Below are 17,909 nucleotides of genomic sequence, written 5' to 3' on the forward strand. Positions count from 1 at the left end.
CATTCCATTAATCGCCTAGTACATCTCTTAATGCCCTCCTAGATAAAAACCCAGGGAGAGCTAATAATTTCTCTCTGGGTACTTAGGCTAGATTGGAACGTAGGCATTCTAGGTCTGAAAATCCCATTTTCTACTACTTTGCAATAATTTTTAGTGAACTGAGTATCCTAAACACTGTTATCAATATATTCGCTCATGTGTTTATGGGTCACAAGCAGGCAGTAGTGTTGGTGAAGCATTGCACCTCCCTGTAATTGTACTATTAAAGCAAAAATAAATAGTCCAAAAGCAACTTTTGAGTTTTTAATGCACAAAAACAACAGCCCAGAAACATAACAAGAATTGACTTATTAACAATGAAGTATGATATTAAGGAGACCCCCTCCCCACTTAGTAAATAGGAATATAGTGGGAATAGACATGAAGGGATGGGAACACTTTAGGATTAAGTGCAAGCCCTAAGGGTGAATACAACATTCATATATGGCTTATCTTGCATCAATATTTTCATAATGAAGCTTATGATATCTATACATATCAGAAAGATGTTTCTGACTCAACAAAATGCTGAAGAGGTAGTTTTACCAAGGCAAGGTGAGGAAAAGGCTTTACCTTGCTTTGGCTGTTTCCTCAAAACTCTACAACTTCGTTTGTTCTAAGTTTCTCCTGAATCAGCCAAGAAGATAATGCACTTAGAGCCTGCCAATTCCTAAATCAAAGGACTGATTGACCCGAGGGGGACAAGGGATGTTTTTGACATCACCACTGAGTGAGTTGGCTGGGTAGCCTCCATCGTGTTCTTCCTTCTCGTGTAAGGCATCCTGGTTCCATGGAGAAATGAGCAATGTGACTTTCAGTTGTGGGAAGCCCGCTATCTTCTCCTTCACTTTCTGGTTGGTTTCATGATAGCAGCTTCCCCAGTGACTCCAGTGACCCAAGAATTTTCCCAGCTGACCTATCATTGATTGTCATGAGTTACTTTAAGTCTGAAAAAAAAAAATAAATGAAACTGGGAATTGTGTAATAAATACAAGTAACTGCACAGAAGTCTTCTTGTTTTCAGCTGTGTTTCATAAGTCCATTTTCTGGACTCAGAAAGAGTTGGGCTTCTGATAGCAAGATGCTACATGCTGCTTACTCATGTGTGTGTGTGTGTGTGTGTGTGTGTGTGTGTGTGTGCGCGCGCGCACGTGTGACACAAACTGGGGAAGTTCTATATGCATTGAAATTCTGACATCAGTCATTTGACTCTATGTACAAACTAGCTTATCCTAAACTTACAATTAGAAACAAGCCCACCCCACCCCCATCAAAAAATAATACAAACAGAAGAAACCAAATGGCAACAAAACATTTGTCAATTTTCAAAACTAGAACAGTTCAAACAGTCATGTACCAGACCATGGTTAGGAACCATTAGAAACAAAGTGACATCTTATTCATCAGGTATGACCAGTTACACAAAAAAAAAAAGCATAAATATACAGGATGGAGCTTTGCAGATAGCTCAGCAGAATGTGTACATGTCAGCGTGAGGCTGAAATCTAGCAGGAATTTCCACAGAATACCCCTAGCTAAAAGCAGTCTCATCACAAGATCATTTTAAAGTCACCAATGACGGGAACTTTGAGCGGTGACACTTCGCCTTATTTCCACTCCCACTTGTCTTTGACGATGCTCAATGCGAGAAACAAGAGTCACGAGGAACAGCGCTTGCCCGCTTCTGCATTTTCTCACAGGAAAGTAGGCACAGGTGCATTCTCCGGTGGTGATCTACAGCTGCATGCCTCCTGCAGGTTCACCGTGCCCGGGGCCGATTCTTAAGACACATCACAGGAGTGTACATGCAACAGCTCCCACTGATGAGGTCAACAAGCTCCTGCTATTACAAGGCTCCAGATTCAAATCAAAGCATAAATAACCCAGAGACCATGCTTGGGCACTTCCCTTCGCAATGTTACTGAAAACGGATACTGGTCGGAGCAGCGGGAACGCTCTCCACCAGTGTGGATTGGAGAGTAGCTTTGTGCACTTTTGCAATATAAACAACAGCAACAACAAAATCCCCCTCAAAATTCCCCAGCTATTGCCTGTATTTTATTGGTTAGCTCTGTCTGTGGCTAGAAAGACGCTGTGCTGCTCTTGGGCTCTTTCGGTCAACTTCCTCCTTTTCTTCTTGTTTCTCTTCTCCTTGGCTTTTGGTGTTCTCTTCCCTAGGATGGGATAAAGAAAGAGGGGAAACGGAGGATGTCAGACAAGTTCGTTTCTCAAAGAAGGAGAATACAAAACATTAAGAATATTGTCCAAAGCCCATCTGGAAAACATCACCCACGGAAAAGGCGGCCTCAAAGGGAAACCTGTTCACATTAATTTTGATGAAATCATAATAATTTCCTAAATTGGATACGCTGTCAAGGACAGAGACAGATCTTCCTGCTACAGGGAACTGGCATATTTAAATAGAGGCCGGATCAGTCTTACAAATATCGTTGTGCAACAAAAATTTCGCTTTTATTCTCCTGCTTTTAACAATGCTAACTTTAGTAGCCACCTTTGCCTCTTTCAACTGTTCCACATGTCTGTCAGTGAGAAGAAAATAAGCTTTTCTCTATGGTAAATATACAAGAAGTCTCAAAACTCCCTTCTTCAGGAGTCTTATTTTTGACACTGCCCCCACCAGATTCTCTACAGACCAATGAATGAAACAACTATTTGTATTGATTATTTTCATTTTCTAATAAAAAAAAACTCTTGAGGAATCATTCATTATATGTTTCATCACTTCTTATCCAATTTGCCTAGACAAGTCATTTTCATTAACACTGAGAAGAAGGCTTGCTTGTTCCAACAAATGTTTTACTATCAGAAAACCACACCAAGTTCTTTCTGTTTCTCTCCTTAGCCACTAGGAAGCATGAACCACAAACTGAATACTTGAGATTTTTCTCCATCAGAGGCTATTGGATACAATTTCTCCTCTGCCATCTTTTATTTCTTCCATCTTCTGGCTGTGATTTGTATTTTATACTTTAGAAGGTCTCAACATTGCTTTACATACATGTATACACAAGATTACGAAAAAAAAACTGGAAGCACTTGGGTTTGGTTCATTGTTTTCATATAGAAAAGTGACACACTTAGAAAAAAAGGGGGAACTTAATAAATGTTACATTTTACTGGAAGTCATCACAGAGGGACTGCTCTAGAAAAAAATCCAATTACCAAATATCTGCTACCTGCCATACTTCTAGTTTCATACAAAACTCATGTTCTACTTCTGTGGGCTTAAGCAATCAGATACCAAAGCAATCTGTATTGATGGAACATTTAGCTAAGCATCTACCCAATGATCTTCAATTTTCCTATACATATGAAATTCAGAGCCCTAATCCTTTTCATTACAACCCCAAAATGGAAAAGGTGGCTAATATAAAATAAACTAGATGGAGCTGGAGAGATGGCTCAGTGGTTAGGAGAACTTGCTGCTCTTGCAGAGGAACTGAGTTCAGTTCCCATGGTGGCTCACAATGACATCCACATGTGGTAAACACACAGTACACACGCATCCATGCAGAATAAAAAACATTTATACACATGAAATAAATATTTTAGAAAATACACAAGAGATAAAGGAGATACATGTCTTAGGAAACCAAAGAGAAAACTTAAGTTTCCTAAATTAAGGAAAGTATTTCCCGTTCCTTCAGATTTCTGATCAAATGGTCACTGTTCAGGTTGAGGAAGGGAAGTGGTTTTACTTCAGTGGCCCAGCAAAGTGATAGGAACACAATCAACATTCAACAAATGATGCCTGAGTTAAAATAAAAATCTCAAGGAAGAAGATAAACTTATTTTAATAGACACTACATTAAAATAATGAGAACATGATCATGCCCCCATATTAAATTATAAAGGCTCTTAAAGTTAACTTCTGGTTCTCATTAAAATTTGGCATTAATATTATAATGGCATTTTGCCATCTTTAAACATAGTTAATCCTACCCAATGAAACCCTAGTCCAAGACACCATTAATCCAAGCAGCTGTGAAGTTATAACTACGTAGGTCCATTATCTCCAATGAAGACAGGGCTGATGAGTACAAAGAAGAACTTAAGAGAAAACGGCACATTTAAAGAGAAGTGTCAATTATAAAGTTTTACAAAGATTTCTCAGTTCTACATGGTCCCTAAATAAACAAATATCTGAAGCTCAAAACAATCATTGTTGAGTGTCTTTTAAAAGTTCATTTAGTTTACTGTTCCTTTATATAAATCTTGGCATTGCTCTTAAGAGTCAATTGAAATTAAGGGAATGAGGGACTTGATTGGGGGAGGGGGAGGGAAATGGGAGGCGGTGGCGGGGAAGAGACAGAAATCTTTAATAAATAAATAAAAATAAAGAATTGACAGCAAAAAAAGAAAAAGAAAAAAAATGAAATTAAGCGGAGAAGAAAACGACCATTCCTTGCTTAAACTTGTTCTACTAGACTGAAAATGTTAAAGACAGCCTCTGGCCCTCACAATTTCAAAATATTCATGTAGAGAAGGTACTATAAAATAAACTAGATGAGGCTGGAGAGAGGGCTTGGTGCTCAAGACAACTTCCTGTTCTTAAATAGGACCTAAGTTCAGATCCCATGGTGGCTCACAACTATCCATGACCCGAGTTCCAAAAGATGTTCGCCTGAGCTATGGATGTTTGTGAGCCATGCACAGGTACACTTTGAAGACAGCTAATTTTGTATCTGTAATCTAATAGCTATTCTGATAAAAGCATTAGTATCAGATGGTCTTGGCTTTGTAATGCAGCGGTTACTGACATTTGCATGAAACTCTTGGTACCATAGGCTTACTCAGTGATGCTTCTGAGAACTATGAAATATTTTTTCAACCTGTATGGTTATTTCTTTGATGATAAGTTCCAACTGATAATGATTAGGGGACATGGTGATAACCCTAATTATTTTCATATGAAGACTGGTGAACATAAACTCTTTGCCATTGTTTGGTAGATTGGTTGGCTGGTTTTGTTTCAGGCCAGTACCATTTCTGATATTAAATATATTGCAAATACCAAAGAATTAAGATAGTAAGCCAAAATCTGACCACAAAGAGGACTAAATTAACTGAAAATATTTTGTGGTCCACAGTAGATGGTTCTGACTTTATGCTCAACTTGAAATAATAGAAATATATTAAATGAGAAATTATAGAAATGATCCTACACACATTTTCTTCCAAATTAAAATTTTCAGACATTAATGAATTAGGTTCAAACTAGGAAACATCTAATCCTGTTCTTATTCATTTGCTCATTTTTATGGGAAGTAAATGTGCTAATTTTTCTTCCCACTTAATTTTTCTGTATCTAGATGTATTCATGTGTCCATATGGCTTGATATAAAAGCTGGAGAATGACTTCTGTACTTTGCATCTTTGTACATTCTCAACATATTTATGCAGATATAAAGGCATGAATAATACTTGTTACCCTAAAAGAAATCCAACAGATTTAACTTTCTTCCTCCTTATAATAAGGGAAGACTCGGACTCTTTACTGCACAAGAACAGAAAAGAAGGTTTGGGGTTTATGAGTTTGGCAAACTCCGACATATGCAACTCTAACTGACAAAATTCTGCACGTCATTATCTTGGCTGCTTTGCGAACACAGTGGCCTTGACCCATTGCTACAGCATGGATCTGTAAGGTCCAGGGTAAGACAGCATGCTCTGCAGAACAGATCTACTGAGAACAAGGCTGTGGGTGCACGGCGATGCCTTGCCTGTATGTTACAGCCTGGAAGGAAACTGATGTGACATAATGGAGAGAAGCTACATCAAAGAGGAAAGAGTCTGGGTATTGTAATTGATGTGTATGATAAGACACTACATTGTGAGTCCTCATTTCTGTATCTACGGTCATTGTTCATCGGACAGTTATGAAATGCCACATGAGAAACCATGCTAAGATGCTGCTAAGATGAACGGAAAACAAATTATTAAAATGACCAAAACTAGAAAGGTATTATCAAAACCACACGCTAAGCAACATAATATTTACACACATTTGAAAACGGTCCAAAAAGATATGCTATCCATTCTTCTACAGTGGAAGGGGAGGAAATGCTTATGGAAATATTCTTAACTATTAGCTGTGGGTTACAGCTATTGCATTCACAACGAAGTACGTGATTGTGAAGCAAAATAAGAGGAAGAGTCTCAAATAACAAGATCTAAAACCAATGAGTCTACTGGTTTCACTATTTCATTCTTCCACAAACTCTCAATCCCAACCGTTTTTCTTTTCATTCGACTTCCGAAAGAATCTCTGCATCACTGCAGAAATGGTTCTTATGCTTCTTTCAGTAAAGCACAGAGGCTGCCTAGGGTCTCCAAACTGACTACTGGCTGTCCGAAGAAAGACTGTCCAAGAGTAAATAAGATAGAGGTAAACTAAAGGGGAAAAATAACAGCTGTAATTATAAAATAGAAAACCTTCTCTATGTGTGTCTGCATATACATGTGTGTATGTGTGTAACATTATATATATATTAAACATATATGACATATATGTTTATACATATGCATAGGAATGGGGAAAACCTGCATTATAACAAATGTAACTAATGATATAATTAAGTAGTTATTGTTATAGCTACAATTATGCAAAAATAATCACTTATAAACAAAATGCAAATTTTGAGGTTTGTGTTATTCAAGGACTTTGTGAATTTATGAAATCTTTCAAGCAACTAACACTGAAGGATGTAAAATCAATTGGACGACCGTCTTACTGAACTCTGCCATACCTCAGAAGGTGTCTGGAGGCAGGACAGTAAGACATCTGAGAAGCCTGGTCTGCAGACAATGAATGGCAAGTTGGTGATTTCTATTTCTCATATGGGCAAGCTGAGTTTATAGAAGAATGATGAGGAAGAGAAATTTATTTTTTTAAGAGTGATGAACGATTTTGTGGAACGATGCCAATTGGTACTTTAAATATTTTAAAGTTCATATAAAAATATACAAAAGGCTTAAATATAGTTCATAAAGAAAATTAAAATGGCTTAAAATATATTTAACAATTAAAATTGCCAAATAAAAAGAGGTGCTGATGCAGGATCCTTATAAGAAAAAATCCTTAAATCTGTTAATAATATGGAGAGGCAAACATCGGATGCATAACAGAAATATAACTCAAATACAGCCCTTCTACAAAGTCAACTGGAAATATTCATAACTTCTGACTCTCAACTAGGAATCTATTGGGAAAATAGTCTAACATTGGGCAAAGCTTTATGCATGGAGATGTTTACTATGATAATGTCAAACAGTAAATTACCTCAATGTCCTAGTATGAATTTTCATGACCTCTTCTTTTTATAACTATTGAAGCAATAAACATCCTTGTATCAAAACCGATGCATTTAAAAATTTAAGACTACATTAATTAAACCCATTTCTAAGAGTACAACTATTGCATGTCCCCAAAATGTATCATTAATGAGCCTAAGAAAAATTCCTTAACATAAAATACTCTTAATATGAACATAAGTAAATTCATTCATCAAATGATCACACATGATTGGAAAGAAGATATAAATGCTCATGAATAAATAACTGACTTGAACGCCTTAGATATTAAAAATGGCTATTAATTAATAAGGTGCCAGCTTTTTCATTGTTTCCTCTAGAAAGATATGTAAGATGGCAAATATAATGAGCAATCTTGGACCTACCACAGTTTGTCTTAAGAGCTCATAGTTACTAGTTTAAATGGGAAGTGAAGATTGTCTTTATTGTATGCATAATATTCTAACATATTTTCAACTTCTAAAATGACTAAATCAAGATAGTTAACATTATCACCTCACATACTTATCCATAGTGAAAAAACTTAGAGTCCCTCTCTTTGAAAATTTCCTGCATATATACTCTTTTTATATGAGCTTGGGGTCAGAGGGAGAGGAGGTAAAGGGTGATGTCAATGGTATCATTCACTTGATTGGTTCAAGATTATTAAAGCCGCCCATTTAGGGTTTATTGGAGATCTTGAATTTCAAAGGGTAGACTGAAAAAGCTTCCAGTGACTTTACTTCTACAGAAAAACTTGTGCTTTCAACTTCTGTGCATAAAACAATAACAAAGAAAAGGCAACCATTACTTGAAAGAAAGCGAAGGGTGTCACAGGCTGGGTTCTAAGGGAGACTGGAGAGAGGAAAGAAGGGGGAAAGTCATATCCTAATACAGAGCACCCAGAGGACAAGATTAGAAAAGAAGATAGATGCCCACCGCATATCATGGTTAAAGCACTAAGTGTACAAAACAAGACGGGTACAAATAGCTGCAAGAGAAAAAAAAATTCAGTCACATATAAAGGGAAACCTTTCAAAATAACAACTGCTTTCTCAGTGGAAACTTTAGAAGCTAGAAGAGCCTAGAACAATGCATTCCAAGTTCTAAAAGACCGTGAGGGCCAACCTAAACTAATACCCAGCAAAACTATCTGCCATAATTGAAGGAGAAAGAAAAACTTTCCATGATAGCAATCTTAAAAAAACATATTCAACATATCAAAACAAAATAAAATACAGGAAGACTGAAGAGGGGAACAAGCGTAGCCAAGATACTGTGGAAGTAAAAGAAAAGTTGTAATTCCTAAACCGCAGAGTACCACGGAGAGCACAAACAACACCAGATATCAACAATGGAATGACTGCAATCGACAAACACATTCCAATAATAACTATAAATATTAATGGCCTGAATTCTCCAATCAAAAACACAGGCTGGCTAAACAGGCCAAGAAACAAAATCCCTACGTCTGTTGTCTACAAGGAATGCAACTTAGATTTAAAAACAGGCACCACATTAAAATACAAGAGTGTACAATAGGAAGCACATCAACCTAATGGGACAAGGAAGCAAGCTGGTTTCACCATCCTTAACGTAGACAAGACAAATTTCAAACTAAAACTAATAGGAACAGATAAAGGGAAACATTCCATTCTAGTCAAGGGAACAGTTAACCAAGATGGAACTGCTATCCTAAATATATATGTACCAAATTCTAGTGCACGCAATTTCATAGAAATATTCTTCTGAAATTAAAGACAAAAGTTAACATATGCCCATTAATAGCAAGCACTTTCCATACTATACTTTCTCTAACACAGAACATATAAACAAAAGTAAACAAAGTGAACATCAGAACAAATGATATCAAAGATAACATGGTCTTAACAGATATCTCTAGAATATTCAGCCCAATCAACTAAGAACATACATTCTACTCATAAAACATGGAAGCTTTTCTTAAATATATCACAAATTCAGAAGAATGAAAATAACTCAGGTTATCCTATCTGACCATAATTAAAGAAAACTTAAATAGCAAATGAAGATTGCCTTTATTGTATGCATATGATGTCCTAACATATTTTCAAACAGTAAACAAATTGCTAGTAAATACTCACTCATGCAGATTAAACACTCGGTACTAAATGATGAATGGGTTAAAAAAAATTAGAAAAGAAACTCTGGAACTAAACAAAACAAAACAAATCCATGGGGTTGTATTAAAACACTCCAAGAGAAATGTATAGTTCTTAGTGACTACTAAGTGTTGTCAGGAACAACACAAATAAACGATTTAATGAAGCAACTTAAAAACTTGGACAAAGAAGAACAAATAAAATCCAAATCCAGTTATCAGCAAGAAATAATAAAAATCAGAGCAGAAAAACAATTAAATAGAAACAAAGAAAAATACAAAAAAAAATCAACAAATCTGAGCTGGTTCTTTGAGAAGATGAACAAGCTTAATGAATTCTTGGTCCAAGTAACTAAAAGAAAGAGAGGACTCAAATGAACAGATTCATAGATGATCAGGGAAACATAACAACAAACCCAAAGAAATTCAGAATGTTATAAGAGAATACTTTAAAAACCTGAACTTGGTTAAGCTGGAAAACTTAAAAGAAGTGGATAAATTTCTAGATTCAGTAAAACCACCAAAACTAAACCAAGAAAAGAAGAACATCCTAAACAAATCTATAATAAATGAGGAGACCAAATTGCAATAAAAATCTCTCCTACGAATTAAATACAAGGTCACATTAACTCACAGCAGAATTCTGTCGGACTTTCAAGAGGTCAGACAGGCCGTCCTTCTTAAACTTTCAAAAATAGAAATCACTAATGCCAAAGCCAGGCAAAGATACAACACAAAAGAAAGCTACAGACCAGATGAATACAGATACAAAAATGCTCAATAAAATACTTATAACTAAAATACAGATATAAACCAAAAAGTTATCCAGCATAACCAAGTTGGCTGCATCCTTGAAATTGAAATAGTTTTGCATACATGAGGCAATAAATATAATAAGCTACATACATGGAGTTAAAGAAGGAAGAAACAAGATCATAGCCATCGATGAAGAAAAAGCCCTTGACAAAATTCAACATGCCTTCATGATAAAAAGCTCCAGAAAGTACAGAACTGAGGGAACATTCCACGACATAATAAAGGCTATATCTAAGGAACCCACAGCCAGTATCACACAGAATGGTGAAAATCTAGAAGCAATCTCATTGGAGTCAGAATGGGAAAGGGCTGTCCACAATGTCTACTGCTTTTCGACACTGTGCTTGATGTGCTAGCTGGAGCAATAAGGCAAGAGAAGAAAACTGAAGGGAACCAAATAGGAAAAGAATAAATCAAACTATCCCTTTTTGTAGATGACATTATACAACAGCAATCCCAGAAATTCTACTAGAAAACTTCTTCTAAACACTATAAACAAATTCAGAAATATAGCAAGATCTGGAGTCAACTTACACCTATGAATAGCATAAACCAATCATACAGAGAAAGAAATCAGACTCATGATAGCCTCAAAGAATATAATATATAGGAATAAACCTAATCAAAGAGGTGAAGGAACTTTACAATGAAAAATTTAGAACTCTGAAGAAAGAAAGAGAAAAACACTAGTTTCTGGTGACTAGACGATGGAAAGATATCCTGTGCTCATGGGTTGATCAAATTAGTATTGCAAAATTGAACATTTTATTAAATGCTTTCTACAGATTCAATGCAATCCAATTTTAAAAACATTTCATTCTTCACCAAAATGGATAACCATTCTACAATTCAAGACAAAGTACAGAGTTCTAGTCATGAAAACAACATGGTACAGGCACAAAAACAGACATGTAGATTGTGTAGACTGGCGGAATCTGCAGGTTAATAGATGGAATTAAAAAACATAACATTGCCTGAAGTAATCCAGACTCAGAAAGACAAATGTTTCATTCTCTCTCTCATCTGAGGCTCTTAACTCTACATATTCAGATATCAGTACATATACTAGAGTAACTGCAGAAATAAGGACATCAAAAGTGACCGCTGCAAGGGTAGGGGAGACCAATCAGGCTAGAGATGATCTGATCTGGGAAATCAGGAAGGGGGGAAGGTACTAAGTTAGAAAGAGAGACAAATACAGAAAAAGGAGGGAGGGAGGGAAAAGTAAGAACGTCTGGAAAAAAAAACAAACCACAATATAATCTACCTAAAAATACTTATAACACATGTAAGTTGGTGTATAAAGACATACATAGTTTAAATTAATTTTCTCTCATCTGGGATGACTGGGCTTCCTCCAAGAGTCAAGACCATCCAAATTCTGACACCAGGCATGAGAAACCCTCTTTTGAATTGTGGATCAGAGTTATCCAAGAGGTTCCCAAAACACTCCAGGCTGTTGCTGGTCACCTTGGTTGCTCCATGAGAGGTAGAACGTAAGTCTCTATTTCTGATGACATCAGGCACTACGGAGATGTGGCTGAGAGACTACTGTGTTATAGCTGATCTAACGTCTCCTCTCTGAGGACTAGCTTTCCTGGTATCAGGAGACACCATGAAGCTTCCAAACGAGAAGCAAGCAACAGTCCCACGCAGCTATGGCACCTATGAAGCACAACAATGAGTAGTATGACCGGACACTAAGGGTGCATACAGTCATGGAGAAATAGTCTCCCACAGGGAAAGAACACAGCTGGTTATATTAATACCAAGGGGTCAACCCTGAAAGCACACATACAAGTAGCATCATACAGACTAAGTAATAGGTGTGTGTGCATGTGTGTGTGTGTGTGTGTGCATGTGTGTGCGTGTACAACAACAATGAAAGAAGAGCTACGAATTTGAAAGAGAGCCAAGGAGAGGTATATGGGTCAGGCTTGCGGAGGGAGGAAATGATGTGACTACACTATGATCAATAAAAGGAAGTGGGGGCTAAGTGGCTACAACTCATTGTATGTGTACCTGAAAGTGGCCGAGAGTAACAATTGGAAAACTCTGGTTTTAAATAGAAAGCAGTACTAACAAAATCTGCATACAAACCGCATGTAACTTTTCCAGTAGCTTCTCTTCTCACGCCCCAAGTGTGAGAGCATAGCAATCGCCCACATCGATCATGATGGATGCAACAGACTTCTCCAACCATATGAACATGAAAATTATTCAGGATTCCAGAATCTAGAAAACTCACAACCTTTGCCAGCTTAGAAGAATGAACTCACTAAGCCCTGGGATCTGAAGGTGAGATGAGTTGCTGGGTGCATCTGTGTCACTGTCTCCGTGCCAGCTTTTACTGTGATAAAGACAACAATAAAGTGGCCTCTTGGCCCTTATATCAGACAGGTGATCCATTCCCTGTCCCTCTTGGTTTAAAGATCTTGTTGGACATTCAAATGGTAGAGATAGAAACATTTAGATCCAAAAATGCACTCACTTCTATGTGAATTACGCTACTTTTACTGCTAACGTTTCCTGCATGTGGTTATTTCCAGCGTTTCTGGGTTTATGGCTACAAACATGTCCTTCGGCTGTACAATATGACTTTTGTAGGACCAATGAGATAGTTCCAATGAGCTGTAACATTTCCTAATGCAATGTGGTCGACAGCAACGTGACAGGAATTGGCTCTGTTCCCTGTAATACTGACCACTCCAGGTAACTAAATTCTCAGATATACATCACAAAGATCAGAGAAAACGTTCAAAGAAACGATTCTCTTTATTTAACAGTATGGAAGAATGAGCAAGGAGAAATGGCTAAAAAATGTTTTCCATAATGTTCCAATGAACATACTTTATGTTCATTGTAAAGGGCAACGTTCTTGAGTGAGGAATATATACTTCCACCACAAGGGGGCAGTAGTTGGCTTTTATTCTAAGACTATTAGAGAAGCATTTGTGTGTTTTTGTTTTATTATTGTTGTTCTTAATTGTACAGAAAAGCTTTACAGTTCCTACTTCTTAAATACATTTTAACCTCAATTTAAGGCTCCATCTTTCCCAAGACAGTAACAAGACCCAAATGCAGCACACGCAAAAATATAATTACTGTTCTGTCAAAAAAGATGTCTGTGAATTAGAGAAAAGAACTATTAATGATGATCCTAATATCCATCCATTTAGGAGGGAAATAGTGCTGATGCCAGACCGGAGTTGATATTTTATGGGAAAGTGAACACACATTACAGCAAAGAATCTTTTATCTCTAGTTTATAAGAACTCAAAACTAAACATGATCAGCAGCTTCTATTTCACATGGTGCACAGAGGATTAACATTCGGGATAAAATCTGGATGTTGATGGGGTGACGGCTGACACAGGACTCTGACCTACTTGGCCTCCATCCTCCCAGCCACAGTTAGCTGCAAGGATGCAAGTCAAGAGGCAACAAGTGACATTTCAGACATGTTCCTCAGGTTCAGCTCTGCAGGGTACATTAATTAGATGGTGAGCAAAGTGAGGCAACAAATGTCTGGACGACCTAGCCATCTTCCTCCAACTAACTGGCAGCAGGACCAGGCTGCAAACATGGGCTTTAGTCTCTCTCTATATATATACCTAGACTTGTGGCCTTGAAAAGTCACTCTACACAGGTGCAGTTGTTGTCATTTTTTTAGTACAGACAAAAGACGACACTATTCCTCTTGGTGATTTCTATGAAAAATGCCCCTGCCAGATCACAATCATGGAAAGCCTTTACTAGTCAGCCGTTCCTTCCTTCCGTCCTTCTGTGAATTTGCTGGAGGTCAATTTGCACTGTTTGTTTTCTTTACCATTTATCAAAATCGAGTCCACAAAATTACCCCAATACATTTGAGGCTGTAGGTTGTAAGATTACCACACCCTTTAAGTGGCTTCTGCATATTCTTCTTTAATTGAACACTGGGGAAAAGGTCAGTACTTAAACCATACTGCCCAAAACACTGTGCCCATTTACTCAAAATAATTTGCAGGAAATGATCGGTCTCATTTAGCAGTTTTATATCAAGTCTGAAAAGATTATCAGAATTTGCCGAGAAAATGATATTAGGTTGGAAGTTGGGGTGTCATCAGAAATTAATTTCAGGTTCCTTTTCTAGCTAGTTTATAACAAAACTTCCCTTCTAAAAGAATTCTCTTAAAAACTACTGGACTTGCTGGACAGTGGTGGCTCATACCTCAAACTGGATTGGTCTTATTTTCTTTTCATACCCTTTTTCTTCTCATCCTAGTACTTAATTAAGCCTATACCAAAATCTTTTTTTTTTTAATTTTTGAGATTAGAAAATAATAACGAATTTTCTCCGTCCCTTTTCCCCTTGCAAACCTCCCCCATAGAGTCCTCTCTGCTCTCCTTCCAAATCGATGGCCTCTTCTCTTTAATAACACACCGAACTCTGCTTCACAGAAACAGCCTCATCCTGAAATTCCCAAGTTTTCTTCTCCATCCAAGTCACAAATCCCTATTTGGCTTTAGTTAAAGTCCCTAAACTCTACAGAAGTTCCTCAGCCTGTCAAGGGTGGCAGTGTAGAGTTGTGTCACCATACCCACAAACTGACAGGAGGATGAAGGATGAATGCAAGGCCAACCTGGACTTCAGAGTGACACTTTGTCTCAAAACAAAACTAAAAATTATAGCTGTCCTATAGCCATTGCTGTGATTAAATAAATTAATGATTCAACAGGGTGTCATTCTGCTGTGATAAAGCAAAGAGGAAACACAACCAGAGGACATCTGTGGGGGTTTATATATTTTCAATTTGGGTCTCGTCCAGCAAGACTAGGGGGCAGAGTCAGAGGTTGTCTTTGTCTGTGGACTTCCACTCCGGCACAATTTTAGCAACCAAACAGACAGAATATTTGCTGTTGTTTCCCACTCAGCCCTTACAGCATTTAGCAATTGGAGCATTCTCCTAGGTTCTGCCAATAGGTTTTGACTTGTAGTGTTATCCATTGCATCAGTGTAAGTGCTGGAGGAAGAAATCAAGAGGAGTGTTGGCCAAGGCAAATCCATTCAAATACCACTCCAGTCAGAAGCCAGGGGTCATTGATGCTCAGCTCATCAGAGTTCCATTACAAAGAGAACATGCAGCTAACATTTCCACGGCTGAGGACAACTCACAAGTCCAATACCAAATGACAAAGTCTAAGGATTCTACCTGAACATCTATGGGACAGGACCTCAAGGCTCATCTCTTCCATCTATCTTCATTCAAATGCATCTCCATCCACTTACCACAGATAGACTATTTTAAAGACTCAAAAGAATACTTAAGTATTCTTAATAACTTTAAGTACCAAGGAAATGTTGACTCTTTGAACCCCAAACCTCCATTTATGGCTACTCAAGTATGAGTTCTGAACATGAGAAAAAGAACTGGTCACTAGGATCCAAACAATCTACATGTTCTTTAAATCATATTAGATCGCCTTTAGCCTTGCTGAAAGCATACAGTATAATTAACAGATATACCGCTTAGCTGACTAAGTTTGCCAAAATAGTTAGCTTATATAAACCTAGGCTGTGCTCATTCATCTTTTGAAATGTCATATTTATTTTAGACACTCAAAATTTATTCTTGCCAAAGTCTACCAAACGACACAGCAAATCTTCCTGCAACACTGCTTTTCCAGCCTAATCTTCGGGTTCGTTTACGAAGGTGCTCAGAAAATGAGAGGAACAGAACTGGAATCAATGGCATTTTGGATTGTTATATATGAAACATTTACAAGTGAGGCCTTCGAGTGGATGGTTTCCCCCATCATCTTGGTACAGAATGAAGGTTAAGAACTTGGTATCAGAGACTAAGTCTGGGTTTAAGTTCCCATTCTAAGTTGACTCAAGCCTCAGAGCTAGTATCTGCTTCAAGCCACAGCTGTGCCTCTCTAACATGGGAGACACAACAGGGACAAGAGGGACCTGGGAGTTAAACAAAAAGACCTGTTTGGAATATGTGAAAAGCTGAGCTTCATTCATGGTACCCATGAGCACCAATTACACATTAGTAGTAATGGTGGCTGTCACTGATAATAAAAGCAATAAAGAATGTCAAAAGAGGTCCAAAGAACCAGAACAGATCTTAACTTTCCTTAGAGCACCCACGTTAAATAATCTAAATCAGAGCCAAACCACTGACCACGTGCCCTGACACCATGAAGTCCAACAACATGCTCCAAATCAGTCATACCATAGATTTTTGGTTGTCACACTGATATCATAAAGGCCTCTTACTACTGCAGCTGATTGGTATCCATGGGTATGGGTAAGATTTACTATATATCCTATGTGCCTCTGATTTGCCAAAGCAACTTTTCAATGTTTGGAGAGGTTAAGTAATGCTACAGAAGGACTTATGTCCAACCAAGTGAGGATCACACACCCAAAGGAAAACAAATGCGTAGAGGAGATAAATTCACTTCATGATGGATGTTTACCAAAAAGAAATTACATCCACAGTTCTCTCAGTTGGAGACCAACGGCAAGCTACATGCCCCCTGTTCAGCAGCTGAACGCCTGCCAGACCCTGTGGCTTGGCTCCCTCACAAGCCTTAAATACACGCACTCCCAGAGCAGCACCCAAGAAAAGCCGACCATGTGCGAGCTGCTCCGGGCTGAAAGCGAGGGAGAGCAGAGAAGCTTTTCAATAACAACAAGCTTGAAGAGATTACACAGATAAATAGTTTCAGCGTCTGCTGAAGTACAGGAATTCAATTAGGTCTTCCAATCACTGAGGGATCCTTTAGCCCACGTCAGTCCCCCCTCCTTCCCTCCTGTCGCCTCTCCTTGTACTGTACTTTCAAACTATCCGTGGAGCAAGAATAATGAGAATTTTACAACACATATAAAGTTCAAAAGCTGCTTTTCCTAGTTTTTTTCTGCCTCTCCCAAAATCTGTGTCTCACTATATAAGGGGGTGGAAAACGATTGTCCATATTTTTAATTCTGAATCTTTAATGCTCCATGGTATAATGTATAGAAATGTTGCTGGGTAGAATTAATCAGGCCCAGTCAGTCAGGTAGATACAGAAAGACTGAAGTCATTCACCCATCTGCCATCTTCCTGGTGTTGCTAATTACTTTTTCTGTGGGCTGACCTGATCAACAACATTTTTAGTTAACACAAACACTATGGAAAGCATTGCACTCGAATGACCGACCCACCAAGGATCCATTCTGATCTTCCACAGAGGAATTCTTTTACAGAGGAATTCTTTTTTACAAATGGAAAGACTAAGGATTGGTTGACATTACTGAACTCTACAAACCATAAGTCAACTCAGCAAATAGCTAGCAATATGAGCATTTCCTGTTGTTACAATTGCCTAGAGAGTGAAGAGCAAAGTAGGACTCGGTCTGGGCAATCAAGTTTGCAGGAGAAATGAATGTTAAGGAAGAGGAATCAAAATATCCCAGACTCTACGACCAAATCTCTATTACTCTAACTGCAGTCAAGAGGCTGTCTCAACTACTAAGTAACTCAAACATTACAACTCTACTCTTCATCTAAGCAAATAAGCATCCTTCATTGTACCAAAATTCTACTAGGGTTTCTCGTGGTATGAA

General features: G+C 37.8%; 1 protein-coding gene across 2 annotated transcripts in view; it reads right to left on the minus strand.

Moving 5' to 3' along the window:
• Positions 1-331: 331 nt before the first annotated feature.
• Rspo2 (R-spondin 2) overlaps positions 332-17,909 on the minus strand; it is a 126,818-nt gene continuing 109,240 nt past the window's right edge. For both annotated transcript variants that reach the window (XM_050162327.1, XM_050162320.1), the window contains exon 6: positions 332-2,213. In XM_050162327.1, the coding sequence (XP_050018284.1) occupies positions 2,098-2,213 (116 nt within the window). In that variant the 3' untranslated portion in view covers positions 332-2,097. The remainder of the gene's footprint in view (positions 2,214-17,909) is intronic.

Source organism: Alexandromys fortis, unplaced genomic scaffold (genome assembly GCF_014885135.2).
Source record: "Alexandromys fortis isolate MF-2015 unplaced genomic scaffold, M_Fortis_MF-2015_v1.1 scaffold_17, whole genome shotgun sequence".
NCBI lineage: Eukaryota > Metazoa > Chordata > Mammalia > Rodentia > Cricetidae > Alexandromys > Alexandromys fortis.